Source organism: Prinia subflava, chromosome 25, assembly GCF_021018805.1.
Source record: "Prinia subflava isolate CZ2003 ecotype Zambia chromosome 25, Cam_Psub_1.2, whole genome shotgun sequence".
Lineage (NCBI taxonomy): Eukaryota > Metazoa > Chordata > Aves > Passeriformes > Cisticolidae > Prinia > Prinia subflava.
In genome coordinates, this window is record NC_086271.1 from 5,372,501 (window position 1) to 5,397,966 (window position 25,466).

Consider the following 25,466-nt stretch of genomic DNA (forward strand, 5'->3'; position numbering starts at 1 on the left):
AAATTTCAAGAGAGAGTTTTTGCCCTCAGACTGCTCTGGCTGTTTGGCAGTTCTGTCAACACACTCCAACCCCTGGGCTAAGCTTAGCTCTGACCTTTAAGAGACACAGCTCTGTGTTTACAAATACAGCTCCAATCTGTTTTCTGCTTGGTGGGGAAGGTTTTACCCTTTCGGTCTCTGCCCCAAAAGTCACATTCAGAGTTTTTGCAAAGTCTGAAAATGTCCTCTGTAGTGTTGAAATGTCTCACAGAACGCACTGAATAGCTGAGGACACATAACATGTCAACATGTTTTTCCAGTAATCAAAATACATTTGTCAAATCAAAAGCTTTAGCCCTGGGCTTTCTGGTCACAGGCTCTTAAGTATTTTATTAAGCCCATCCCTCATCAGCAAAATAATTATGCAAAAACTTGACTTTGAAGTCGAGTTACTCAGGTGGCCACTTTAAGAACTTTGCTGAACCAGATCCTGGAATCCCACATTATGCACAGAATTCAGTGGGAATGGCCGCCCAATAAGAGAGCTGAAATTTTGCCTCAGAGTGCTTAGAAATGCCAGTATCTCTATGGCTGAAATAGAGGCTATCTGAGCTGCCTGGAAACCATCGCAGTTTAACACGTGCTGCTCTGTGGGGATTTGTGGCAATGGCAGAGACCTGCTCAAGCCTGTTCAGAATAATGAGTGTTAAATACACTGTCCAAACCTTTGCATTTCCCTGAGGATCCAAGGGATGTGTCCATTGACCCTCTGATTTTTCAAATGTGAGGCACAGGTTGCTAGAAGGAGGGTTTCTGGGGGCTGAGCTGAGTTCACTGGAGTCCCTGGAGCTGCACTGATCTCCCTGTTGGTGCTGAGATGTGTCAATAGGATGCACAGGGCAGGCTCCTCCTGTGAGGTGCATCTGTCAGGCAGCTGTGAGCAGAACAGTGTTTGCTAAAGAGCTCTGGTTACAGAACTGATTGCAGTGTATGGGCACAAAGGGACTCCAGAAGCAGACAAAAACACCAGAGTAGCTTGCTGGGGATATACAAGATTAATATCACAAGGCTGGTTAGCTCAGAGAGGTAAGGGGGCTTAGACCCAAGGATAATTCCATTTGTCATGTATCATGGCACACATCCCCTTCCCAGTGTGTTACCATTATAAATGTCAGCTGTGCATCTGTGAGATTATTGTTGAAATCATTTTATCATGCTACAGCTCATAAAAGCATTCCGTGCCTAAAACCAGGCTGTGGTATCTGGGAAGCCTCATTTTAACGTGATTGTTTTGATGGTGTTGTAACAGGATCAGAGCTGATGCCCAAAGCTCTTTCCACCAGAATAGTTGGAGGAATATGGTGGTTTTTCACCTTAATCATAATCTCATCCTATACTGCCAACCTGGCTGCCTTCCTGACTGTGGAGAGGATGGAATCTCCCATCGACTCGGCCGATGACCTGGCAAAGCAAACCAAGATCGAGTACGGGGCTGTCAGAGACGGATCCACCATGACCTTCTTCAAGGTAAGGCAGCCCCGGGCAGCTGCGGGGCCGGGAGGCGGAGCCGAGGGACTGCAGGGGCAGGGAAACACGTAATTCACCCAAAACCAGGGCCACAGCATCCTGAGAGATTAGAGGAGAAGGGAAATAGATAATTAACCCCAAACCAGGGCCACAGCATCCCGAAGGATTGGAGGAGAAGGTAAATACATAATTCACCCCAAACCAGGGCCACAGCATCCTGAGGGATTAGAGGAGAAGGGAAATACACCAGGTACCCCAGCCACAGTGGATCCTTCAGCACCAGGAATGCACAACCCAGCAGGTTTTCTCAAGGACACGTGGAAAACCAGCCTGGCAGTGAAGTGCAGTGAGGGGTAAACCTATCTGCCTCTGATGGGAGCCAGGGCACGGACACGGGGATATTCCCCTCCAGCTGGGATCCTATTTCCTTCCAGCCACTTCATTAAAAAACAGCTGGAAAAGTCTGCTTCCCCTTCTGAAAGCCACATTTTACCACAGTAATTCCACAGGGAAAAATGCAAGTTTGTTTATCCCTTTTTTTACTGCTCTTTGGTCAATATTACCCAGACTCTCAATACAGGGGACACACACACACCTGAACACATCTGCAAGTGAAGAGTTTTCTGTGGCTGATTGTTTGGTAGCCAACTGGGATAATTATGTCTTTTTTCCTTTTTCTTAATTATTAGTATTAATTACATACAAAATGGGTAATCTCATAAAATGTCAGTGCAAAAGCCAGCAAGCTATAAATACAGACTACATGCACAAAAGTCCTGTGACGGCCAGAATTAATTGGCAGCTTCATCAGCAGCCTCAGCAGGAGGCCAGGCTCAGGACGAGCCTGATCAGGCTTTTCCCTGGGGCGTCTCGGGATGGTGCTCATGGAGTCACACATGGAGCTTTGAAGGGGATGAGGCTCTGGGGGAGGCAGTGGGGCAGAACAACATCTGTGGCAAGAGACCTCTCCCTCTCTGGGAACACCCCAAAAAGGCAAAAATCAAAACTTCCTGTGTCACCTGCTCCAGGTGACCCTGCTTTGGGACCTGGGTGATCTCCAGAGGTCCCTTCCAACCCCAACCATCCCAGGATTCTGGGATTCTGTGTAATCTGTCCCTGCTGGTGCTGCCAAGGGTGAACTGCCCCTGTCAAGGCTCTCCAGAAATGTTTCCTTGCTGAAAGAAAAATACCAACTACAGCATTTTGCTGTGGTGAGCTCCTGAAATGATGAGCTGACATTTCCACTGAGATGGAAACCCACCTGGAGACATTCCAGTAAGGCAAGCTCTGGATTCTCCTCTGGCTCTTCCAAGCCCAAAGAAGCTCAGTGCCATTGATATTCTGAAGTCAAATTTAACTTCAGAGACAAAACTTCAAATCCTGTGGCATCCTTGCATTTTTAGAGGAAATAGGTCCTGAAGCTCAACATGGGAAGCTCAGAACAAATTTCCTAGAGCTGTTTTTAGTTTTACACTGATTTCTTTTTGCACCATTAATCCCACAGGCAGAAATATGTAGGCTTAAAAGCATGTGAGCTTCTAAAAGAAAACCTTCAGACAAGGTGGTTAAATATTTATGCACTACATGTGCCAGCTTACTTGTGCCTGAAATCCACGTGTACAGAAGCACAGGAGAAGGGCAGTACAGAAACTGGGGAGGGGTTCCCTGGCAGAGGGACAGTGACACAGTGAAAATGCATGAAAAATGCAATGTATCACTCTTGTAAACACTCAGTGTTTTATCAAATCTGTTACGATTTTTACTATGGAAGCATCTCCAGATCCTCACAAGATGAGGAGCTCTTTGTCCTGCCCAAAACTTGAAATAAAAAATCCTGGAGTAGCTCTCTTACAAAAACAGCTACTTCTGTCTGCAAAGGAAGGCTCTGACTTTGCCTCCCTCAGACTGTGGAATGCTGCTCCTATGCCTTGAGCTAAACAAACACACACACCGCAGGGAGGGGCCTGGGAACTGGGAGAAAGCAGCAGCAGGAGGGAATTCAGGGAGCAGTTATTGCACCCCTGCACTCCTCCCAGGTTACGGCACGCTTCCAGCACCTCTGCCGTAACATTCCAGCCTCTGCCCTTTTCTGGGAGCTGTCCTGTCCCCGGCTGTGCTGAAGCCCTGGGAGCAGGGAGAGCGAAAGGCGGGATCAGCACCGCGGGCTGCGGCAGCAGCACGAACACCCCGAGGGGGCGAGGCGCGGGGCTGGGGTGCCGGCATTGCCTCGACTGCTTCCTCTGCTGCAAGATGTGATTTGTCAAATCAAATAGTACCAAAGCCAAAGAATGCCACGGGGAACAGATTTTTTTCAGAGGAACGTTTTTCAAAGCAAACCACGACGTGCTGGGCATTCCTTGCTGTGGAGGGGACAGGCACAAGGGAGTGACATGTAGGACACGAGGGGAAAAGCCCAGATCCCTCTGGCTTCCAGGACTGTGGGACACACATGGTGAAAGGTTTCTGGAGACATCAGGCACAGAAAACACAAAGGAGACTGCAAAAAGCTTTGATTTAGGACTTAGTCCTCAAAGCAGCAGCAGGAAAGCCCCTGGAAGATGAGATCACACAGCGTAACTGCTGGATGGGATGGAGATCAGGAAGCGTGTTAGAACAGCAAGGTGCTCCCACTGCTCTTCTGAAAGTTCCATTTGCATTTATTCAAGCTGACATCACTTGTAGTTAGTGGTGTCTGTAACACACGTGCTAACATTTGTGACTGCCCACTGGTTTAGAATGCCCAGCACTGGTATCCTTGTCACAACAGCTTCCCCAGAAAAAATTATTCTAAAGATGAAATCTTTTTCAAAGAAGTCACTTTTCTGCAGTGACTTTCAGCCAGACAGTGGGAGGAATGAAAACAAAAGCAATTGGAATTATTTGTGGGGGGGAAATGGAGTTCTGACTTTGAAAGGGACCTCAGAATCAGCCTCCTCCCCGTGTAGAGATGAAGATCTGGCCAGAGCAGGGCCTGGGCAGCTCAGGAGAATTAAGCCTTGTAGGAGGGAAAGCCAGCAGCACTGCAGGCAGCATTGCCCATCTGTGAGAATGGCCAAATCTGGGAGAAGTACAGCTGAAGGCAAAATGTTTCCCATCCACAAGCACTGGCACACATTTATTTCTGCAGACTGCTGCCCTGCTCTATTTCCAGCATGTCCATAAATCTTCCACTGCTTTCTTGCCCCTCCACCAGAGCAGATCTCAGTCCTATATTGCAGCTTGTGCCAGCTCCTGCCTTCTAAAGTGCAGATACGTTTCCACTGAAATGAATGAAAATTCAAAGGCCAAAATTTGGCACAGGATCCATCCTGGAAAAAAATGGCAAGTTGAGAAGCCAAGATGTTTCTTACAAACTCTTCTGAATAATGAATACGTCCATTAAATTCACTGTCAGACTCAGTCTAGTGCATAAACACAGCATCAATTTCCAAAATATTCCCAGCTGAGCTATAAAAATGGTTCCTACTTGTTTCACCAAATTTCACCAAACTGAGGTGGAATTCAGGTGACATTCACAGGTATTGAATTTACAGATGAGACATGTTAAAGCTCAAAGAACCAGAAAATGAGCTTCTCAAGGGAATCCCCCCAAAGCTGGTGTTTAAAACTGAGCCTGGAATCAGCTGAGGTGGCTGTAAACCAGAGGCAGGGCTTGAGGGGCTGAGGAGACACTGCCCTTAACCCCTGTGGCAAAAGGACCACGTCCTCAAGTCGGATTGCAATGGGAAGCACAAAGCAGGAGTTTATTTGGTCTGTTTCTCAAACTTTATCCCTGAAGTGCATGGCTTCCAGGCAAGTGATATGAGCACAGCAGGTGCAGATGAATGCTTTGTTCATCACGGGCTCTTGGAGCAATGGGTTGCCCCAAGGGGTGGGAGTGTCCCAGACAGCAGTGTCCCAGACAGCAGTGTCCCAGGGCAGCAGTGTCCCAGGCAGCAGTGTCCCAGCAGTGTCCCAGGGCAGCAGTGTCCCAGGGCAGCAGTGTCCCAGGCAGTAGTGTCCCAGCAGTGTCCCAGGGCAGCAGTGTCCCAGGGCAGCAGTGTCCCAGGCAGTAGTGTCCCAGCAGTGTCCCAGGGCAGCAGTGTCCCAGGCAGCAGTGTCCCAGGGCAGCAGTGTCCCAGGGCAGCAGTGTCCCAGGCAGCAGTGTCCCAGGGCAGCAGTGTCCCAGGGCAGCAGTGTCCCAGACAGCAGTGTCCCAGGGCAGCAGTGTCCCAGGGCAGCAGTGTCCCAGGCAGCAGTGTCCCAGCAGTGTCCCAGACAGCAGTGTCCCAGGGCAGCAGTGTCACAGGGCAGCAGTGTCCCAGACAGCAGTGTCCCAGGCAGCAGTGTCCCAGCAGTGCCCCAGCAGTGTCCCAGGGCAGCAGTGTCCAGCTGCCTCTGTGCTACAACCCATGCAACAGCATAGGCCCAGAAAACTTTAGAGCACTTCACAGCCAGGCCAGTAATGAAGTTCCTGGCACTGCAGACAAAGTGGGAAACAGCAAGAGACTCCTCAGCATAAATCCCAGTGAGGGGGAAATGCTGCTGGAAGGCAAACCCTGCCACCGACTCGCTGTCACTCTGATGTGGTCCTGGCATTGAGGCTGGGGAGGCTGAGGGATGTTTGGCAAGTGCGGTTCGATGCTGGTGTGATCCTGTGCCCCCTTCTCCCTGGCAGAAATCCAAAATCTCGACGTACGAGAAGATGTGGGCGTTCATGAGCAGCAGGCAGCAGACGGCGCTGGTGAAGAACAACGATGAGGGCATCCAGCGCGTGCTCACCACCGACTACGCCCTGCTGATGGAGTCCACCAGCATCGAGTACGTGACGCAGAGGAACTGCAACCTCACCCAGATCGGGGGCCTCATCGACTCCAAGGGCTACGGCGTGGGCACCCCCATCGGTAAGAGCCTCTGGGGCTGGGCTGCTGGCAGCACACCCACAGTGTGCCCTGATTCAGTCAGCCCTGGGACCTCAGAAACAGGACAAGTGAGAATGGATCCACACTGACAACACTGGGGTTAGATGGGGTATTAGGAAGGAATTCCTCCCTGTGAGCATCCTGAGGCCGTGGCACAGGTTCCCCAGAGAAGTTGTGGCTGCCCCTGTGTCCCTGGAAGTGTCCAAGGCCAAGTTGGATGGGGCTTGGAGCAACCTGGGACAGTGGAAGGTGTCCCTGCCCACCTGACTGGAAGGGTTTTAAGGTCTCTTTCCACCCAAACCATTCTGGGAATCTGTATGTACCCCAAAGAAAACTGCTTATTCAAACCACTGAAATCCCTGATGCAGACCCTTGCAGTTGATCCTCACTGCTCTTCAGTGTTGCTGTGAGGTCATGAAATAAATCAGAAATTCATCTCCTTTAATGCAGAGCTTTGAGACTCCTGATTTCTCTGAACTCTCTCTGTCAGACCTTTTCTAGCATGTCCAGTACCCTTTTTAAGATCTTCTAATTGTACAGCATTAAAAATTTTTTATGCTGTGCACCTGTGAACAATTGGCGCTGGGGAGCCAGGTTTTCTCCTGTGTTCACAGAATTATGGAACCACAGAAGGGTTTGGGTTGGAAAGAATCTCAAAGCCCTGCCATGGGCAGGGACACCTCCCACAATCCCAGGTTGCTCCAAGGCCTGTCCAGCTGGGGATTGGTTCATCCCTTGCTTGACTGAGCAGATATAAATAAGGGAGAAACACCTCTGCACTTGGCACTGTCACTCTTTGTGGTGCTGAGCACCGCAGACAGATTGTCACAGACGTGACATCCCAAGTATATTTTTCCTCTGGCTGTGTGAGAATAGCCTTGGCACCCTGAGAAAAGTGATACAAAAGCTAAAATCCCCAAGAATGACAAACCCATGGCAAGAGTTTCCTTGCGGTTCTAAAGCTGCCACACTTTAAACCAAGAACAATGAAAGAATAATTGGAACAGATGGCAACCCTCAGAGACAGCGCAGCCATTGGAAATGCAGCCGTGAAATATATTTATAAGATGTTTCTTGCATGAGAAGTGCACCTTTATTTTTTTGTTAAGAAAAACCTACAACATCCAGGGGAACAGATATCCCCAAGCACTGTGGAATAATCCAGCACCACCAAGCACCTCATAAACAACTGATTTCATAAACAAGATAAACCTGCCACTATTCAGAGGGACCCCCAAGGCTCTATTATTTCTCTCAGAGCATTCAAGAGTATTGATTGCAAAGGTTGTCTGAAAAATAAAAACAAAACAAAAAAGGCTTGTCTGTGACCCTTAACACCACATCTTCAGCAAGGCTTAATAGGCTTGCAGAGGAATGTAAAACCACAGGACCTGTCTCTCCAGAATTTCCAGTGGGAGAGCTGGACAGCACCTTATGGCTCCCGAAGAAACAGGGACGAGAATTCTCGAATCCAGGAAATTAATTCTTTTATCAGAGCATCTTCTGCAAGTAAAACACAGCAGTTACAGGCAGCAGGAGGGATTTCTCCATGGAAAGGGCGGCCAGGCACTGACAGGGGCTGCCAGGGAGGTTTGGAGTGCTTGGGCATGGCACTCAGTGCTCTGGGCTGGGGACAAGGCGGGCATTGGGCACAGCATGGACTCAGTGCTCTCAGCTCTTTTCCACCCTCAGTGATTTCTGATGTGTCAGGGCAGGCTGAACTCCAGGATCAGTGCCAGTGCTGATGCAGGTAATCCTAATACTAAAGCTCATCCCAGGTCCTTAGGAGACTGCCAAGAAAGTAGATAAATGCATTTCTTGGCCTAAGGGGTTTGTTAATAGCTCAGAGGTCATAAGTTATCTGCTGAATATTTGAAGAGGTGCGGAGATGGATTTGTGGGTGGTGTCAGAGCTCACCAATAAACCACTACCAGTGCAGCTCTCTCGACGAACTCTAAAAGCCCGTGCAGAAATATGGAGGTGCCTGTTGCCCTCCAGATGAGTTGTGGCAATCCTGATGACAACATAAATACCACAAGCAAGAGTGAACAACCCCACAAATCCTGTGTTGTGCCTCTGGCTGCTCCACTTTCCCTCCCAGCTGTGTCCTTCCAGACACGGGAAATGGATGAGTTCTGCAGCCTTACACGTTGCAGGGGACAAGCCTCTCCTACGGCACAAACAATTCTGCTCTCTCTTCTGCGAGGCACTGCTGTTTTCAGGGGTGATAATTCACTCCTCTGTGCAAAGCCGGTTTTTGGAGGTGTTTCTGGCCTGTTCTCTGTGCTGTTATTTTTGGGTCTTTAACAGCAAGCACACAAATCATCCATTCCTACAGCGGGCACGTTTCCCTCTCAGAGCTGGCTGCCTCCAGCAGTGCAGGTCTCTGGCTTCCCAGATGGATGTGGGATAGTGTGATACGTGTCTCCTGGCAGCTGTGGTCACAGCACGGCCCGGTGCTGGCAGTGCTTTGCCCCAGCAGCAGCTGAGTGCTGGCACAACAAATGAGGAGCTGCCATGTTCCTCACGCTGGTTCTCCTCAGACAGGGCTGGGGGATGAAGGAAATGGAGAGCAGCGAGGGGGATGTGCATCCATGGGACATGTGTTTTTAACAGTGTCCTGCACAGCAAAGTAAGGAGGAAAACTGAAGCAGTGAGGCTGAATTTCCAAGGCTATTTCAATGCATAAGGACTCAGGACCGGTGCCTCAGTGAGATTTTTCTCCAGTGCTATGTGAGCCCTGCAATTCTGGCATTCAGTCTGCCTTAATGCTTGGTTTGCCTTGATGCAGTTAGTTTGCAACCCCTTTAATGTGCAGAAAAATGTGACTTTGAACAGTGAAACAGTGGTTGAAGAAAATCTGAGAACCACAGAATGGCGTGGATTGGGAAGGACCTTAAAGCCCATCCAATGCCACCCCTGCCATGGGCAGGGACACCTTCCTCTGTCCCAGGCTGCTCCAAGCCCCAATGTCCAGCCTGGCCTTGGACAATTTCAGGGATCCAGGGGCAGCCACAGCTTCTCAGCTTCACCCTGTGCCAGGGCCTGCCCACCCTCACAGGGAAAAATTTCTCTCCAGGATCCCATCTAGCCCTGCCCTCTGGCAGTGGCAAGGCACTCCCCCATGTCCTGTCCCTCCACATCTTATTAATGTGCTACTAAAGGAAGGGAAAGGGTGGGCAGGAGGAGCTGCAGGGCTCTCAGCTCTGCATTTCAGCCCAGACTCAGAATGTTTCCAGCTGCAGGGAGTCCATGGCAGGATTTGGGAGCACCCATGTGCCTTTGGAGCCAAACAGCATCTCACAGAATCACAGAACCATCCTTGCAAGCCCCTGCTGTTTTCTATCACAAAATCCTGGTCGCACGAAGCAAAGTCTCTCTCACAAACACAGGCTGCAGGGTTTGGGGAGATGGAGAGGCCCAGCAGAGTGTGTGAGAGCAAATCTAAGCAGACTGAGCCACCCAGTGTAACCCCACTGCTCAGGCCCATAAAGCTGCAGAGCCTGCACACACATCATTTAGCAAATGGTGGCCTGCAAACCAAAAGCATGAAATTGTTGCTATTTCCAGCTTGTAGGGCAGCTATTGTTACAAATCACAATGTGTTCTTACAAGCTGTAGGTAGCTGAGATGGAGCTGGGGGGGTGCAGGTGTAAATCAGAAGAGAAAGTGTCTGGGTGACTGTGGACTCCTCTGAGGCAGCCACTCATTTACAGGCAGCAGGAGAAACCAGCAGATGCTGAAGTCAGTAGAAGGGATGCAAAGTGGAAATCCTCAGAGTGCTCACAGCAATATTCAAATATGATGTGGAGGAATGCCTTAGCAAGAAAACCCACTGCCAGGGCTTAAATAAACCTCACCGGGAGACCCTAAAATTATCATGAACTCTCAAATAACTGCACCAGTGGAGACTTCTGCTTCCCAGTCCCCAGGGCAGACACCAAGAGAGATTCTCCTTCCCACCTCCAGCCTTTCCAGCTGGAATAATCCCTCCTGTGACACGGGAGGCTTCTGCCTCAGACGGTGGCAGCTGCTCCCTGCCAGCACTGCCACACCTCGCTGTCCCCCTGCAGGGTCCCCGTACAGGGACAAGATCACCATCGCCATCCTGCAGCTGCAGGAGGAGGGCAAGCTGCACATGATGAAGGAGAAGTGGTGGCGGGGGAACGGCTGCCCCGAGGAGGACAGCAAGGAGGCCAGCGCCCTCGGCGTGGAGAACATCGGGGGCATCTTCATCGTGCTGGCGGCGGGGCTGGTGCTCTCCGTGTTCGTGGCCATCGGCGAGTTCATCTACAAATCGCGCAAGAACAGCGACATCGAGCAGGTGAGTGCCGTGCCCTGCCCTGCCCTGCCCTGCCCTGCCCTGCCCTGCCCTGCGCTGCCAGGCCAGGCTCTGAGCACGGGCAGGGCTCTGAGCACGGGCAGGGCCCTGCAGCTCGGGCCTCCCTGCTGCAGTGCACCCTTCCCGCTGCCGAACTCTCACGGGGCGCTCCTGGCCCTAACGACAAATAATTCATTAATGAGAACAGGGAAGTGCCTCGCCCACGGTGCAATTAGCGCTGCTTAGCAGGGCAGTGCAGAACGAGGGCAATTAATTTCTCAAACCGTTTCTGCTTGAACTTCAGCACTTCCAGCATAAATTACATTGGAAAGGAACAAAACACAGCTGGGCTGTTGGGGTTTTTATGTGGCAGTAACACAAGCCCCTTGAGTAATACAGGAAAGCACATCCAAATCCCAAGAGCCATTTTCCTCTTGCTCTGGAAAGCATCTTTTTTCAGAGCCAGGGGTTTACAAGCTGTGCTGAAGGATGCACTTCAAAGCCAGGAGATCTACTGAGAGGTGATGGATGCCACTGTAAAGTCAGATTACGGAGCCAAAGAAATTCTGGCTATAGCTCCACTGAAGTGTAATGAGCAATTTAAAAGGGCAGAGGGAAAACAAAGGAAATGCTGTGTTTAAATCACGCCTGGAGTGTTAGAGCGGTTTGTGAGAAGGGATCAATCCTTAAAACCGAGTGCAAACACCCCTTTGGAGAAGCACCAGCCCTGTGCAAGAGGCAGAGCTGAGCAGGAACCCCAACAGTGCTCCCGAAGCTGGCAGCCAGCCCCGGGGCAGGTTGTCCTGGCTCTGTCCCGGACCCTGCTGTAGCTCTGTTTGGCTCCTCTTCCCTCCAGCAGGACTTTCCCCAGGGACAAGGGGACCCCCCCTGCAGGACCAGGGGGTGACCCTGAATCCCCAGAGGTTCCATTTCCTCACTCCAGGCTCCCAGGCGTGAGGCACCCACCTTGAAGTGGGTGAAGTTCCCTTTGAACTTGGAGGTGGGAAAGGCTGGACCCTTTCCTTGGGGGATTCCCCTCCCCATCCAAGGTGTTATCCTATAAGGGTGGTGACATAAATGCCAGGAGTGGCTGTTGAGGCAAAGGCCCTCCCCAAGGGCAGCAGGGACGAGTGGGAGGACAAGGGAACATTTTGAACTCGTTCTGGGAGGTGCGGTTTGCACTGAAACCAAAAACAGATGCAGCTCATGGAGCAATTCCAGGACATGTCAATCAAAGGTCCCTGGTTTGGGATAAGGCAGAGATAAAGGATTAATGTATTTGCACATATTGCAGCTTTCTAATTAGTACTTTAGCCCGTTTTAGCACAAAATGCATAAAAAATGTATTGGTATCTTTGTTTTGTTCGTGTCTCGGGAGATAATTTATTCAAATACATTTTGGAGAACAGTTGCAGCTAATTAAAATATTTAGTATAATTAAAATGTTTCGTTTAAGTGCTAACATGGTGCAGAATATCCTGGAAACTTTGAAGGAGTCTGTGATGGCAGTGCCTCCCTGAAGCCAGGACTGAGGCAGACCTAAAGCTCTGGGCCAGGGGTGTTAATTTACTGAGCAATATGTGGGGTGAATAACGCAGAATTTAGGGTCACACACGTGTGCACACACCCCCCATTCCTGCACCTGCGCTGCTGCTGCACAGCGAGGTGCTGCTTAATAATTAGAATCATTAAGTGAGCTAATGTGGCCCATCCTGCTTCTTTTCCAGAAGCAATTTCACAGGGAGCACAATGCCAGTAATTCCAGTTTTCTCTCTGGTTTCTCTGGGATTGTTTTCTCTTTTCCCTGGCGAGATAAGCAGCTTAGATGGGAAATGCTGTGCAGGGTGTGTTATCACTAAGCTAATCCAAAGCATTGTTGAATACAATCTGTGACTTTTCTGTTTCCATAAGTGGAGTCTCTTTTGATTTAAATGGCTTTTGAATCATTCTCATGCTTGTTTTCAGTTTTGCTTGGTTCATTTATTTACTTTCTCCATTTCTCTTCTCTTGCATGCAAGGCCTTTTGTTTCTTTTACGGACTGCAGTGTAAGCAACCCCACCCGTCCAACTCCACCTCTGGCACCACCTTATCCACGGAGTTAGACTGTGGCAAGTTAATCCGGGAGGAGCGAGGGATCCGAGCACAGCCCTCGATCCACACCGTGTAGTCAGGAGAGGAGCAAGGTGTGTCCGGGGGGAGCCCCACGCCCAGGCAGGGCTCAGCGCTGCCAAGGGTTAACTCAGGGGAGAAGCCGATCTAGAGTGAATGGCCAAAGCCCTGAAATCCGGGCAGCTTAAATTCGTGTCACAGCAAATAATTACACCCCCAGCAGGGAGCGCAGCAGAGCGCGGTAGCCTTTCAGAATCATCACAGTCTCTCATGTGCAATTGTCACCTTGTCATTTCCTGGGGTAATTCACCTGCTTCAGGTAAGAAAAGTTATTTACCTCCTTTTGATGTCCTCCCCAAGCCGGGCTGAACAGCGGCAGCCTCGTTACTGAAAGCAGGGAGAAGCATCCAGCTCGGTGTCTGCTGCGATGGGGCAGGGAGCTCTGAATCCAGAAACCTCCCAAACACCCCGCAGGGCTCCATTAACTTCCTGAACCCCCGCTACACGCAGCCAGAGATGTTGAGCTGGCATCTCTTATTCCCTGTGTCAATATTTAATGAATTTTAATTCCTCCATTTAAAATTCATTACTCAAAGCCTGCAAGTAGCTATCACAGCACAAAATCAGACCCATCAGTTACGTTTTAAGCCATGTAACCATTAGGGACACACTGACAGGAGCACCCTCAGGCAACACCCGCACAGACCATTAATAGAGCAACTCCATTGTCTCCTTTGAGCAATCCACGGCGTTCATTTGTAACAGAGAAAGCTCCTTTGTGGGAAAATCGGGCATCAGTTCATCCCAGACAGCGAGCCCTGGCATTGCCTTGCATTTCGAACCTTGGTGGGATGGTTTGTGTAGGAGGCTGGCACTGGATGTGGAAGGACAACACTTGGATTTCCTCCAGCCCTCAGCCAGTCAGGGACTGACCGGGCAGGGGACAATGGACTGGATGTGGTTTTGTCACCAAAAACACATATGTCAACAACTTGATATGTACAAAGGGCACAGAAATGGCAGCTCGAGGGATGCCATGAGCTGTGGCAAACCCCAGTGTTCCCAAAGCCTTTTACCTGTACTCCATTGCACCCCAGATGCCCATCTCAGTCTCACCCCTCAGCTCTCAGCCCTCACCCCTGTTTTATGTTTCCCTGCCCAGTGGAGCTCCTGCTCATCAGACAAGTCACTCTTGTGTTTTCCTGGGGCTGTTTCTGGCCCCTGCTGAAGTCAGGGCCTTGCTGGAGCGGATGCCCTCACACCCAAAGTGTGAAACCCTTGAATGCTTTCTGTGTCCCTGGCTCCTGAGCACAGCCAGAGCAAACAGCGCCCCGTGGCTCCCTCTCACCCCTGTTCCAGTGCTGATGCTGCTGGCAGCAGGCTGGAGTGGTTTGGGACAAAGCTGTGCTGCCCCCAACTCGGCTGTACCAATTCTCCCTGCTCATCCAAGGATGGGGGTTTATGCTGCACTCCAGATGCTGCCAGAAATTGCCTTGCTCAGAATGGTCTCTTAACTTGTTTGAATGGGGCCTTCAAAGCTTTGGCTCTCCACAAAATGCTCCTTCTTGCCAGCAAAGACCTGAATTAGGTCCTCTGAATACCTGATTTAAGAAAACACTTTTTATTTGCAGCTTCCCAGTAGAAGAGCCTTAAAACTAATTAAATTCAGCTCCTCTCAGCTCTCAGAGGAGAAGGAAGATGCCTAATGTGTTTATCTCCATCACTGCTCCACGCAAGAAATCCTCTGGGCTGCAGCCTGGACCGGTTTGTAATTGTTCCTTAGATGAGTGCCGGATCCAGAGCGTTTCTGTCACTTGCTGGGTAAACATTTTCCCAGCTGCCAGTCCCACAGCCCCGCTGGCAGTGACATGCACAGCTCCCTGGGCTTAGCTGCCCCACAGACAGCCCCACAGGCTGGGAGCAATTCCCTGGGGGAATTCCAAAGCAGCTCCTGCTGTCCCTGACAGAGCCTCATCCCTAGCTACAAAAAGAGTTATCAAAAGCCAGCGCTGGTGTTCAGGTGATGTGGGAGGCCAGCAAGCAGCTTTACTGATTTTTATGTGAACAGAGCACAAAGGAACAGTTTCTGTAAGTGGGAAGAGTTGAATTAATCCCTGGATTACTGTCACACTGTTTTGACAGTCACTACTCAATAGACTCTGGCAGGTTAGACGAGTTAATTTGGGGATCCCCTCATGCCATCAGTGACAGAACACTCACACAGATCCTTCATGTGCCCCAGCAGCAGTTTGCTCACTAAAAGAAACTATTTTGGATATTTTTCCTCCTGTGCAAAAGTAAATCCATTTTCTTTCAGTACAAGACACGGGTCAGTGTCCCAGCTATGGGTGCAGGAGAAAAATCTTGACTTCTGCATTTCCCCCTCTGTCCCTGAGCTGCTCAGGGGTTCTTTCAGAATGACATTCACCCCACATCTTTTTGATTTTCACAGCACTTCAACACCACACTGGGTTTGGGGTGGCTTCTTTACTGTTATTTGGTTGTTTTGCAAGGTATTAACAAAATGCCTTGTCCTCAGTGGTAGCCCAACAGCAGAAACAACAGATTGATAAATCTTGGCTACAACTCTGTTTTATCATTGTTTCTGCTTTATGTTATTTATGTTATTTGTTTATTTATTTATTTATTTTTAATTCTGAGTCTGTAATTCTCCTAAAGCTTAGCAAAGGCCTCTGCAGGGAAGTGTAGAGAAGGATTTGGGAGCTTCATGACTAAGCTTTAGCAGCTGCTGAAATGACCAAAGGGCACAGAGAGAGTCCCACATCACACAGAGAGCAGAACTATTCTGTTTTTAAAGGATGACATTTCCTTTTACATGCCATGGCCTGCAGCATTTTGACACTGCCAGAATAAGAAAGTTAAGCTGGCTGACAGCAAAATGTTAAATTCATTATTAAGCTGTAAAAGGGATTGATCTGTGCCCACTCTGCTCCTGTTCTGGGCAGACCTCAGCAGTGGACTGACCAGCATGGAAAAAAGGGGGTTTAAAGCAACCCTTTCAGTCTGGCCACCTGAACATGAGGCAAAAGAATAGTATATTACCCTTTTAAATCGAATTTTCATGTCAACATCCCCTTTCTGAAGGCTGCTTTGCAGGTGCTGCTCAGAGGGCTTGGGCTTCCCCCTGGGGTGTGTTCCTTGTCCGTGGCTTTCCTGTAAACCCCACACCATTCTGGCTGAGGCTGTGCTCGCTCTGCACCCCTTTTCCTAAGAACAACTTGAACTCCTCCTGATAATAATTATTTTAAAATTCAAAGCAATTGGAAGTGGAGCCATTGGGCATGCCACAGATCAGATATTAAAACCTCCCAGCAATATGTTCTGTGTGTCTGTCTGCAGATGCAAAATGAACTTCGTGGGGCTGTTTTGTGGAGATGAATGTGAAAGGCACTGTGGTTATTGCACAGTCTGAGTAATAGGAATCCTTTTGGAAAATTAAAGTACCAGCCCATTAACAAGGCAGTAAAATGCACTCTTTCACCTGCAGAAATCATCCCTGTCTGCACTGTGCAGAGAGCAATGGTTGGGATTAAATACCACACATTAGGAGCTTAGTGAGAAACACAGGGAAAGAAAATAAAAATCAGACTGACCAATCCTACACAGGGTTAATAGCATCCTGTCCCTATTTACCACGGAGTTCTGGATTCACTTTGTAATCCAGATTTTAAAAACTCAATTGAAGCTGAGACCACAGAGAGCAATAATCCAGGCCAAGTCAGCCACTCAGAGCATGTGGGCTCATTAGTTTGGGGATCAGTGGTGCTGCTCTCCAGAAAAGCTGGAGCACTACAGAAAGGGTGCTCCCAGGATAACTGCTCCTCCTGCTGCTTCCAGGGGCGGGAGCGCCGGAATGCCTGGATTATATTAACAAAGGGAGGCTGTTTAAATGAGAATTGCAGCGGCCTGGTTACCGCGGCTGTCCTTTGAAGGGACCGCACTGCCCTGGCTGTCCCTGTTGGCTCTGGGCAGTGGCACGAATTAACAGGACTTTAATTGACCTCGGAACTGCAGGTGAACAAAAGTGTGGCACCTCAAAGGAGCACACTGAGCCATGGATCTCAGCCCGCGAGGCCGAGGTGGCACACACAGGACACAATTCACACCCACACTGGGGCACGGAGGGCAGGAGCTCTGCAGAACCACTCACCTTGGTGAAGGGAAAGGCCTTAAAGCTTCGTTACCCCCTGCTGCCAAAGCTTGATTTTATATATAAATAATCTATTCATCTATATTTGCACAGAAAAACTACTGTGGGGTTTTTTTGTTTTGCAAAGCCAGACACTTCCACTTAAAGGCTACTTGTGTTTCTTTGTGTTATGTGTAATTATTCCAGCTGTGGATTTTAAAAGATGTTTCCACTTACCCAAACATCTTTGTTAATGTTGTGATGGTGGGAAGAACAAAGATCTCTTCTTTCTTCCAAGCCATTCAGCTCCCTTATTCTTGTGGTAATTATCTCCTTTTTCCAACACACGATATTTGAAAAGATTCTTTCCAAAGAAAAGCAGAAGATTGAAGGCTGCACTATATTTGAGAAATGTCTGTTCATTTCATGAGGGGAAAATAACTAAACCACAAAGAAATCTTCAGAAAACTCTTCTTTGTTTTCTCCAGCATGCTCATGGTTTTGTGTGACTAAGGTATATGGCATTTAAAACAAGATGTTTTCTCTTGCAAGGTCAGGGCCAAATGAGAAAGGGTGAGTTTGTGATGCGAAGCCATCAAGCAAAGGTGCCTGTGGGGAATTTCGGAAACATTCAAAGCAGCTTTAGTTGAGCCAAAGTCAAATGAAAGTCACTGGAAGCTGAGTTAGGGAAAAACCCCTGCTGTGTGCAGTCACCTGTTGTATCCAGGGATTGATTCCCAGCTGGATCTTCTGAGGAGATCCCGGAGCTCCTTGAGGGCCCGGCCGAGCTTTGGCCTCTCCTGGGGGCCCGGCCAAGCTTTGGCCTTTCCTGAGGGCCCAGCTGGAGCTTTGGGCTCTCCTGAGGGCCAGGCTGAGCTTTGGCCTCTCCTGGCCCGGCCGAGCTTTGGCCTCTCCTGAGGGCCCAGCTGGAGCTTTGGGCTCTCCTGAGGGCCAGGCTGAGCTTTGGCCTCTCCTGGCCCGGCCGAGCTTTGGCCTCTCCTGAGGGCCCAGCTGGAGCTTTGGGCTCTCCTGAGGGCCCGGCCGAGCTTTGGCCTCTCCTGAGGGCCTGGCCGAGCTTTGGGCTCTCCTGAGGGCCCGGCCGAGCTTTGGCCTCTCCTGAGGGCCCGGCCGAGCTTTGGCCTCTCCTGAGGGCCCGGCCGAGCTTTGGCCTCTCCTGAGGGCCAGGCCGAGCTTTGGCCGGGCTCACCACAGTGGGAAGTGTTTAATGCCATGCCCTCTCCCCACAGTGTCTTTCTTTCAACGCCATCATGGAGGAGCTGGGAATTTCCCTCAAGCACCAGAAGAAGCTGAAGAAGAGGTCGAGGACAAAGGGGAAATCGTCCTTCCCAAGCATCCTCACCTGCCAGCAGCGGCGCACGCTGAGGAAGGAAACCATGGCGTGAGCGGGGCAGGGGCAGCAGGACAGAGCCGCCCTGCCCGAGGGGACAGCGGGGCACTGCTGACGTGGGGACACAACCTCCTGCTCCTCAGAGGCTCCCTGGGGTTTCTTTTTTTAATCTAGAGGTCCAGCAGCTGAAATGCTCGCCTAGACTGATGTACTACTGATCCTGAGGGAAGTGTCTGGCTCTTCCTCTGGGCTGGATTTCTCTGCTCACCTGATCTGCATCTCTGTCCCCCTCCCCGTGCATTGCTGTATGTGCTTTCTAAATAAATAAATAAACAACAGACAGGGTTCTTTTTTCCAAGAATCTGGGAGTGAAACTTTTCTTTTCCCTTCTGAAGCAAAGATTGCAGCTCTGCTGAGCACCGAGGTCTCAGCTCTGCTGAGCACGGTTGTTTAGGAACCCAGCCCCAGACACCAAAGTGAAAATCCACACCATTAACTCATAAACTTACTTCAAAAACTTGATTATTTGGTAATATGAGAGCACCAGGTGACGCCATCAGCAGGTGCTGGTGTTTAAAAAAGAAAAATCAAAACCCCACAAGGAGTGATCAGTGAGCAACACTGACATAATCACACTGCCATATCCCCCAGAGCCTGATGCCAATGAAGCAATTCTTGATTTGGAAATGAAAATCTCTGAGAAATTAGGGCTGAGAGTGCTCAGTTTACAGCAATGTTATCACAATGTTATGTTGATTACTGAGATAACAGATGATCTGGCCTGGATTGGGTGACCCCTCTGTGGTGCAGGCAGGGAGAATTTCAGCCTGCATTTATGGACATCAAAGGCTTATGAAGGACCCCTTCCCTCACCCATGGAGGGTCGAGTTCTTAAAGAAGGAAATTCATCAGCTAACAAGACCTAATTTTGACATACTCATATTAATTCCTGTTTATTCCCTCCCTCTTACTTAAAAAATAGTTATTTCATGCAAGTGCTTGTCAGGCAATGCAAAATTCCCTGCAGTCTTCTTTTCCTTCCTCTGAGAACAGGAATTATTCGTGCTGTTTTCCAGCATTTGCTCTGGAGGATGTCTGTCCTCCAGGAGGTTTGGGACAGTGGGACAGGAGTGGGTCTCTTCCAGGTGCCTCCAGTGGGAAGCTGGAACCTCAGTGCCTGCTTTGGGCAGCTCAGTGTGCTGCAGAGGCTGGGCTGCTGAGCAGGAATTAGGGAAAGCAGCCCCTGGCTGGGAGTTCACAGGGAATCTTATAATGGGCAGCTTCATTTATTGGTGTCATCATCACCTCGCAAACAGACCCTGCAGACCCCCAGCACCACTGCACTGATAGAAAAGCAGGTTGTTATTGAAATAATGATTGAAATGCAGGTTATTATTTTCCAGTGGGTGTAACTCTATTGCTCTGCCATCCATGGCCCTCAGCTAAGGTGTTTTTAAATTACTCGGTTAAAAGTGATAAAAGATTTATGATCAAGCCTTTTCTTTAATTTATTTTTTCCTGTGGCTTAGACCTTGAGATTAAAGGATTCCAAGTTCAATTTTTAAAAAATTTACTCATGTTTGCCTGAAACTAAGAGACAGCACTTTGTCTGGTTACTTTTTACAGTTATACATGTGAGTGTAGGAGCAGATATGACTGCAGTGACATTCTTGTATCCCAACAAGTCCCATTTTCCTGCCTTTTTCCCTGCATGGCAGCAGAGAAGCCTGGTTAGAGATTAGGAAAGCCAAGTCCTCGTTGGTCTGATAGGACAAGGGGGAATGGCTTCCCACTGCCAGGGGGCAGGGATGGACGGGATATTGGGAAGGAATTCCTCCCTGTTAGGGTGATGAGGCCCTGGCACAGGGTGCCCAGAGCTGCCCCTGCATCCCTGGCAGTGCCCAAGGCCAGGGCTTGGAGCTGCCTGGTCTTTTTCCTTCCAGTTAAGCAGCATCTTTGGAGAAGGCAACACCTTAAATGTCCAGAGAAAATAAAATGGGCTGCCTAACAAGCAAACAGGCAGAAATACTGCTACCCACGTTCTCCTAGAGCACAGCCCCTTGTGCAGGTCAGCATGTTCCTGCTCTCCTAATTGCCAGAGCAGTAATTTTTAACAGGCCACCAGCCCCAAATCAAAAGGGAGGCTTGGCCTCGGAAGGAGTGATGTGTTTAGCAGTTAATCTCTCTAATCACAAGGGTTCCTAACTGCTACTCCAGCATTTTGCCATCCAGCAGGGATTGCCCGTTCCACTCAATCAGACTGCCTGGAGATTCATGTCCTGCTCAGAGGCACAGCCTGGGCTTTGCTGCAGGCACAGGGACGGGGGAACAGCAGCACCCCACAAACCCTGCCAGGGATCCACAGCCGGGAGGGGCTGGGGCTGCCCCTACCCCTCACAGACACTGCACACACCCCTGCACCAACGACAGAATTCCGAGGCTCTGCTGCTTTGGAGGGGACAGAGGAAGCACAAGGACCAAGTTCTGTTTGACACAGGCTCCTCTTGTCACGGGATGTCACCTCAGGGAGTCCCCAGCAAGGACAGCTTGTCAGACACACTTGTTCCCCGCTTCCCTTGCAAAGAGAAAATTACTTCTCTTTAAAAAATTCAGCCCCAGGTTCATGACTGATTAAATAATCTTTCCCTGCTGATTAAATCACTCTGAGCGTCCCCAGGGGATGCTCTGAGGCTCGAGGAAAGCTTTCCAGCGTGCTGTCACTGTCCCCACTTTTCCCAAATTACCACCTCCCTTTCTCCAGACAGAGGTGTCACCCCAGCCAGACTGAGCCCTGCAAGGGGACCTTTGCTCTCCTCCAGACCCCAAAGTTATCTCCTCATTTCAGTGCACACCTGGAGCTCAAGAGCTGCAGTCCTTTCAGAAGGCCCAGTGGTATAAAGGTCAAATATAAAGTTTATCTGACTACAGTATTAAAGACAGAAAACTTGCCCAGCTATCGATGGCTAAATTCCCTTTTTCACTTTCTGTTCTTACCATGCAAAGTGCCCACCCCTCCAGGCCCTGCCCAGAGCAGCACTGTGCACCCAGAGCTGGTAATTCAAGGGTCAAGGCTTGCTCAGGTAGGAAGAAAAATGAACAGGGAGACCATCCCTGCCAGCAGCACTTGCTGACAGCTGGCATTATCAAAATAAAATTGCTTTAAATAAATTCCTAAGCAGTGTGACCTATTTGCCACTTCATTATCTACAGACTAAACTCAGTAAATACATGGCCTTTTGTTCTGCGCTCCTTCTCTTGATTTTAATGAGACCCAGTGCTAAGGAAGAGGCATTCAACAGGAGGGCTGCATTCATTATTTCTTTGGCCTTCAGCTTTATCTCTGCAGGTTGTTACCAGTCTATCACCCACAGAGCTCTCTCATATCCTGGATTTTTGAAGCAACTGAAAGCTGGGAAAGGGATCTCTCTCTGCAGCACAAGTGAAGGCAAATATTCCATCAGCAGTTTGGGGGTTTCCCTGCCCCAGAGCGGGGAGAGTGGGGCTGGAGGGGCTTTTGCTCCCTAATTTCCTTGCACATGGACCCAGTGTCCAGCAGGGACACGGGGCGAGGATGCCAATGCCACTGGAAGACACATGAGCACCAAAACTGGAGGCAGTTCCTCATCTGCTCCTCACCCTCACTCCTGTCTTTAATCCATCCAGTATTTTTAAGCTGTGTGCATTATGCAGAGGCACCAGCTGAACTTGTTTGTTCCTGCTTTGGACTCTACCTCATGCCAGTGTCTGTCAAGCCTTGAGCAACTTTAATTACCTAAAACTCACCCACAGGATTTCAGTGTGCATTTCAGGCAGGTGAACAATTAACTCCGATGGGTGACACTGAAATTGTGGCAGCGTGAGGGCTGTGGATGGAGCACACTGAGCCGATCTGTGGGAGCCTGTGGAGATGCAGAGCTGACACCAGAGCAAAAATCTGCTCAATGCTAAGAGGGACTGACAGAAAGGGGCTCTAAAGCAGTGACAGAGACCTGCAGGGCACCTGGTTTTACACAGCAAAGAACTATCGGCACAGTTCTGCTAATAAAATCACAGTCTTTCTGTCCAAGTCTTCAGTCTTTCAGTCTAAGCCACATTTCTGCAATTATTCCAGTCGGAGTTTTGTCCAGCCTAATTCAGCCAAGGCAAGTGCAGGAAGTGACCTAAAGTGTTACCTGCATTTAGGTGAGGTGAACAGTTCCCCCAAGTTTGCAGGAGAATCTGCATCCCATTTGCAATTGATTAACTAATATTTGGAACGCTATTTGGGCAATGAATTGCTGACATTTTGAAAAGAGCTCTTTGATGATCTAACACAGACTTAAAACCTGGCCTTTGATTTATACAAAATGCATAGAAAGTGAGTAAAAGGAGGGGCTGCACTTTCTGCATCCATCTTGGCTGATTTTTTTTCTGCTTTTCTCACCTCCCAAATTCCCTTTGGAGAGATCTGGGGAGATTTTTCAGGTACAGGTTTGAGCACCATCCATTCTGCAGAGCTATTCCAAAATGTTAATAAATGATGGTGCTGATCCAGAGCCACAGCAGCAGCAAGACATGCCAGTCTTAATATTAATAGATTATCAATGTTTATTCAACTCGGGCAGTGTTGGGGTTTGCTTTAATAAATGGCTGCACTTCTGCGTTTGTTTAGGAAATCCAACAGCAGCTTGGGAGTTAGGGGCTGTAAAGGGGATTTCCCCTTCAAATCTGACCTTCCAGTGCTATTGGAAATAGCACAATAATTACATAATTTATATATATATACACACACATATATTTTCTGCTCTTTCTAGACACTTTCCAATGTCCTACATAGGGAAGCCAGAAAACTGAGCTGCAAGGAGTCCTGAGAGGTCCCTCAGTTCCCCCACACAAAAGCAGAGATGTAGATATCCCTGTAAGGGATTTTTCTTAGGATATTAAGGTAATAAAGAAATTGTGACTATTTTTTGTTGCTGCTGCTTAAGTCAACAGCAGATGGAGGGAAGAAATAGAGTGCTTGGGTCAGAAATCTAATCCCATAAACTAAGGAAAGGCCCTGGGAACAGAGGGAGACAAACTATTCTTAGTGTGCAATGTATGGACACAACTGTCCCTGCTTTCCAAAGAAGTAATTTCAGCCTTGATTTTGATTGCAAAGCAAATCCCAGTTTCACAGCCCTTAAACTGCTGCAAGCCCAGATTTGGGGGTTACAAGCCAAAAATTTGTACACTTTTACTCCAACCCTGCCCATCCCACTCCATCTCTAACTGCAGCAACAAACCTGAGCCAGTACCAAACCTGTGCTGTGGTGCAGAAACAACAGCGGAAGTGCCAAAGGAGATTTTTCCCAACCAATATAAACAGAGGGAACCAAACTTGGTTCTGCAACTCAGCCAATGGCCCAAGAAGGCCCTGAAAGGGCTGGATGGTCCTGGATTTGTACACTTAGAGAAAGAGGCAATAATTGTTGATGTGACTTCCCGTCAGCACTCCGGGGCTGAAAAACTGGTCTATGAATTCCATGGAAAAGAGATTCCTCCCCAGGTTTTCTGTCTTAGTCTGGCTAAGCCAGAAAGACTGTGATTGATAACAGCCTCTTAGAAATTCAGCACTTTGAACCTGCAGGCTGCTCCACCTCTGAGAGAAGCTTGAATTTACAGCTTTTCATTAAGAGAGTTATGCATTAAAACCCCCCAGGTTCCTCAGAGAGAATTAAAATGTGCTTGTCTCTCATATCAGCTTCTCAAGCACTCACCATTTATCCCAGCATTTAAACTGAGCCTGCAGTCCTTGTGGCAGTGAAAGTCTGCCCAGGCTGCAGCTGGAGGCAGCCCTGCCCAGGAGGGAATCCAGAGCCAAGCAAGCAGCTGACACTTCCCATCCCCTTCAGACAGACAGAGCAAGTGAAAGCAGAGGGAAATCCATTCCCAGGAATTTCCCTCTGCGTGGAAATGGCACAGTGACCCACTCCAGAGGTGTTCAGCACCTGCCCAAGGTCATCCCAGGCACCCGGGGCAGAGCCAAGAACCAAAGCTGGGAATGGCAAAGGAGGAATTTCTGAACTAAATTCTCTTCTCCGTATTTAATTCCCTGAACAATAAGGACAAAACCATGACTAACACCCCCCAAGGTGGCAGATGTGTGTTACAGTCTGTAGGCTTTACATCCCACAGACCTGGCTGGAGCTGAGCAGCCCCTGAGTGACACGGTGGCTGTCACCTGCTAGTGGCACAAAGCTGATGGGAAAAGGCAGATTTTAAGGCACTGCTCAGTGACTGGAGCTCTGCAAGGCCCATCAGTCACTCCCCATCTTTCTGAACCCCTTTAGTGGGACACTCCCTGGGAGAGCCTGACCATCAAAAACGCACCAAGGGCTCAAATAAGCTCTTCTCTACCTTTGGTAAAGGTGACGAAGGGAATTTGAAAAAAGCAAAGGCATTAAGACACCTTCCCAATTAGTTTTTGCTTTGTTTTTAAGGGGATCTAAGCACAGCAGCTGCGCTGACTTTTGTAAAGGGCCACAAAATCTTCTGCTCCATACATAGGAAAGGGCAAAGCAACATAAAACCTTCCATGGCAAAGCTGATGGAAAATGCCTGTGTTCAACTACAAAGCCTCATTTAAAACAAACAAACAAAACCAAACAACAACAACAACAACAACAAAAAACTCAACCAGATTTTGCCATCCAGCGGAAAAGTTGGATGTTCCTGGCTCTGACTTGAGCCCAAACTCTGCCTGCTGAAGGCTACAGGACAGCCCAGAGGCCCCGAGGAGAGGCTGCTGCTCGAACTGGCTTTGAAAGAGATGCTCCTCACAAGCAATAAAAATAAATGTGTCCACAGGCAACGGCTTGTACAGATTCTCCACTGTTATAAATCCCAAATGCACTTTTCCTCTCCAGATTCAAAACTTGCAGATTGCCAGCAAGTAACCAAACAAACCAAGAAAACCAAAACCAAAACAAAACAAAACAAAAAAACCACCAAAACAAACAAAAAAACAAACCAACCAACGAGGTTATTGTGAAAAGCACAATTTGAACTGCACTTTCCCTTTAAATTAAATATTGGAATATTTTGAAATTCTGAAAATATTTTGAAATCGTAAGAAAAGGAGATTTTAAGACAAATTTTCTTTTTTGCAG

General features: G+C 48.9%; 1 protein-coding gene across 1 annotated transcript in view; it reads left to right on the forward strand.

Moving 5' to 3' along the window:
• The window catches only part of GRIK1 (glutamate ionotropic receptor kainate type subunit 1), a 102,303-nt gene extending 83,619 nt beyond the window's left edge, over positions 1 to 18,684 (forward strand). Inside the window, exons 13-16 of the mRNA XM_063419358.1 lie at positions 1,289 to 1,506; positions 6,164 to 6,389; positions 10,481 to 10,731; positions 18,236 to 18,684. Coding sequence (XP_063275428.1) covers positions 1,289 to 1,506; positions 6,164 to 6,389; positions 10,481 to 10,731; positions 18,236 to 18,391 — 851 coding nt within the window. The 3' untranslated portion in view covers positions 18,392 to 18,684. The remainder of the gene's footprint in view (positions 1 to 1,288; positions 1,507 to 6,163; positions 6,390 to 10,480; positions 10,732 to 18,235) is intronic.
• Positions 18,685 to 25,466: the final 6,782 nt, after the last annotated feature.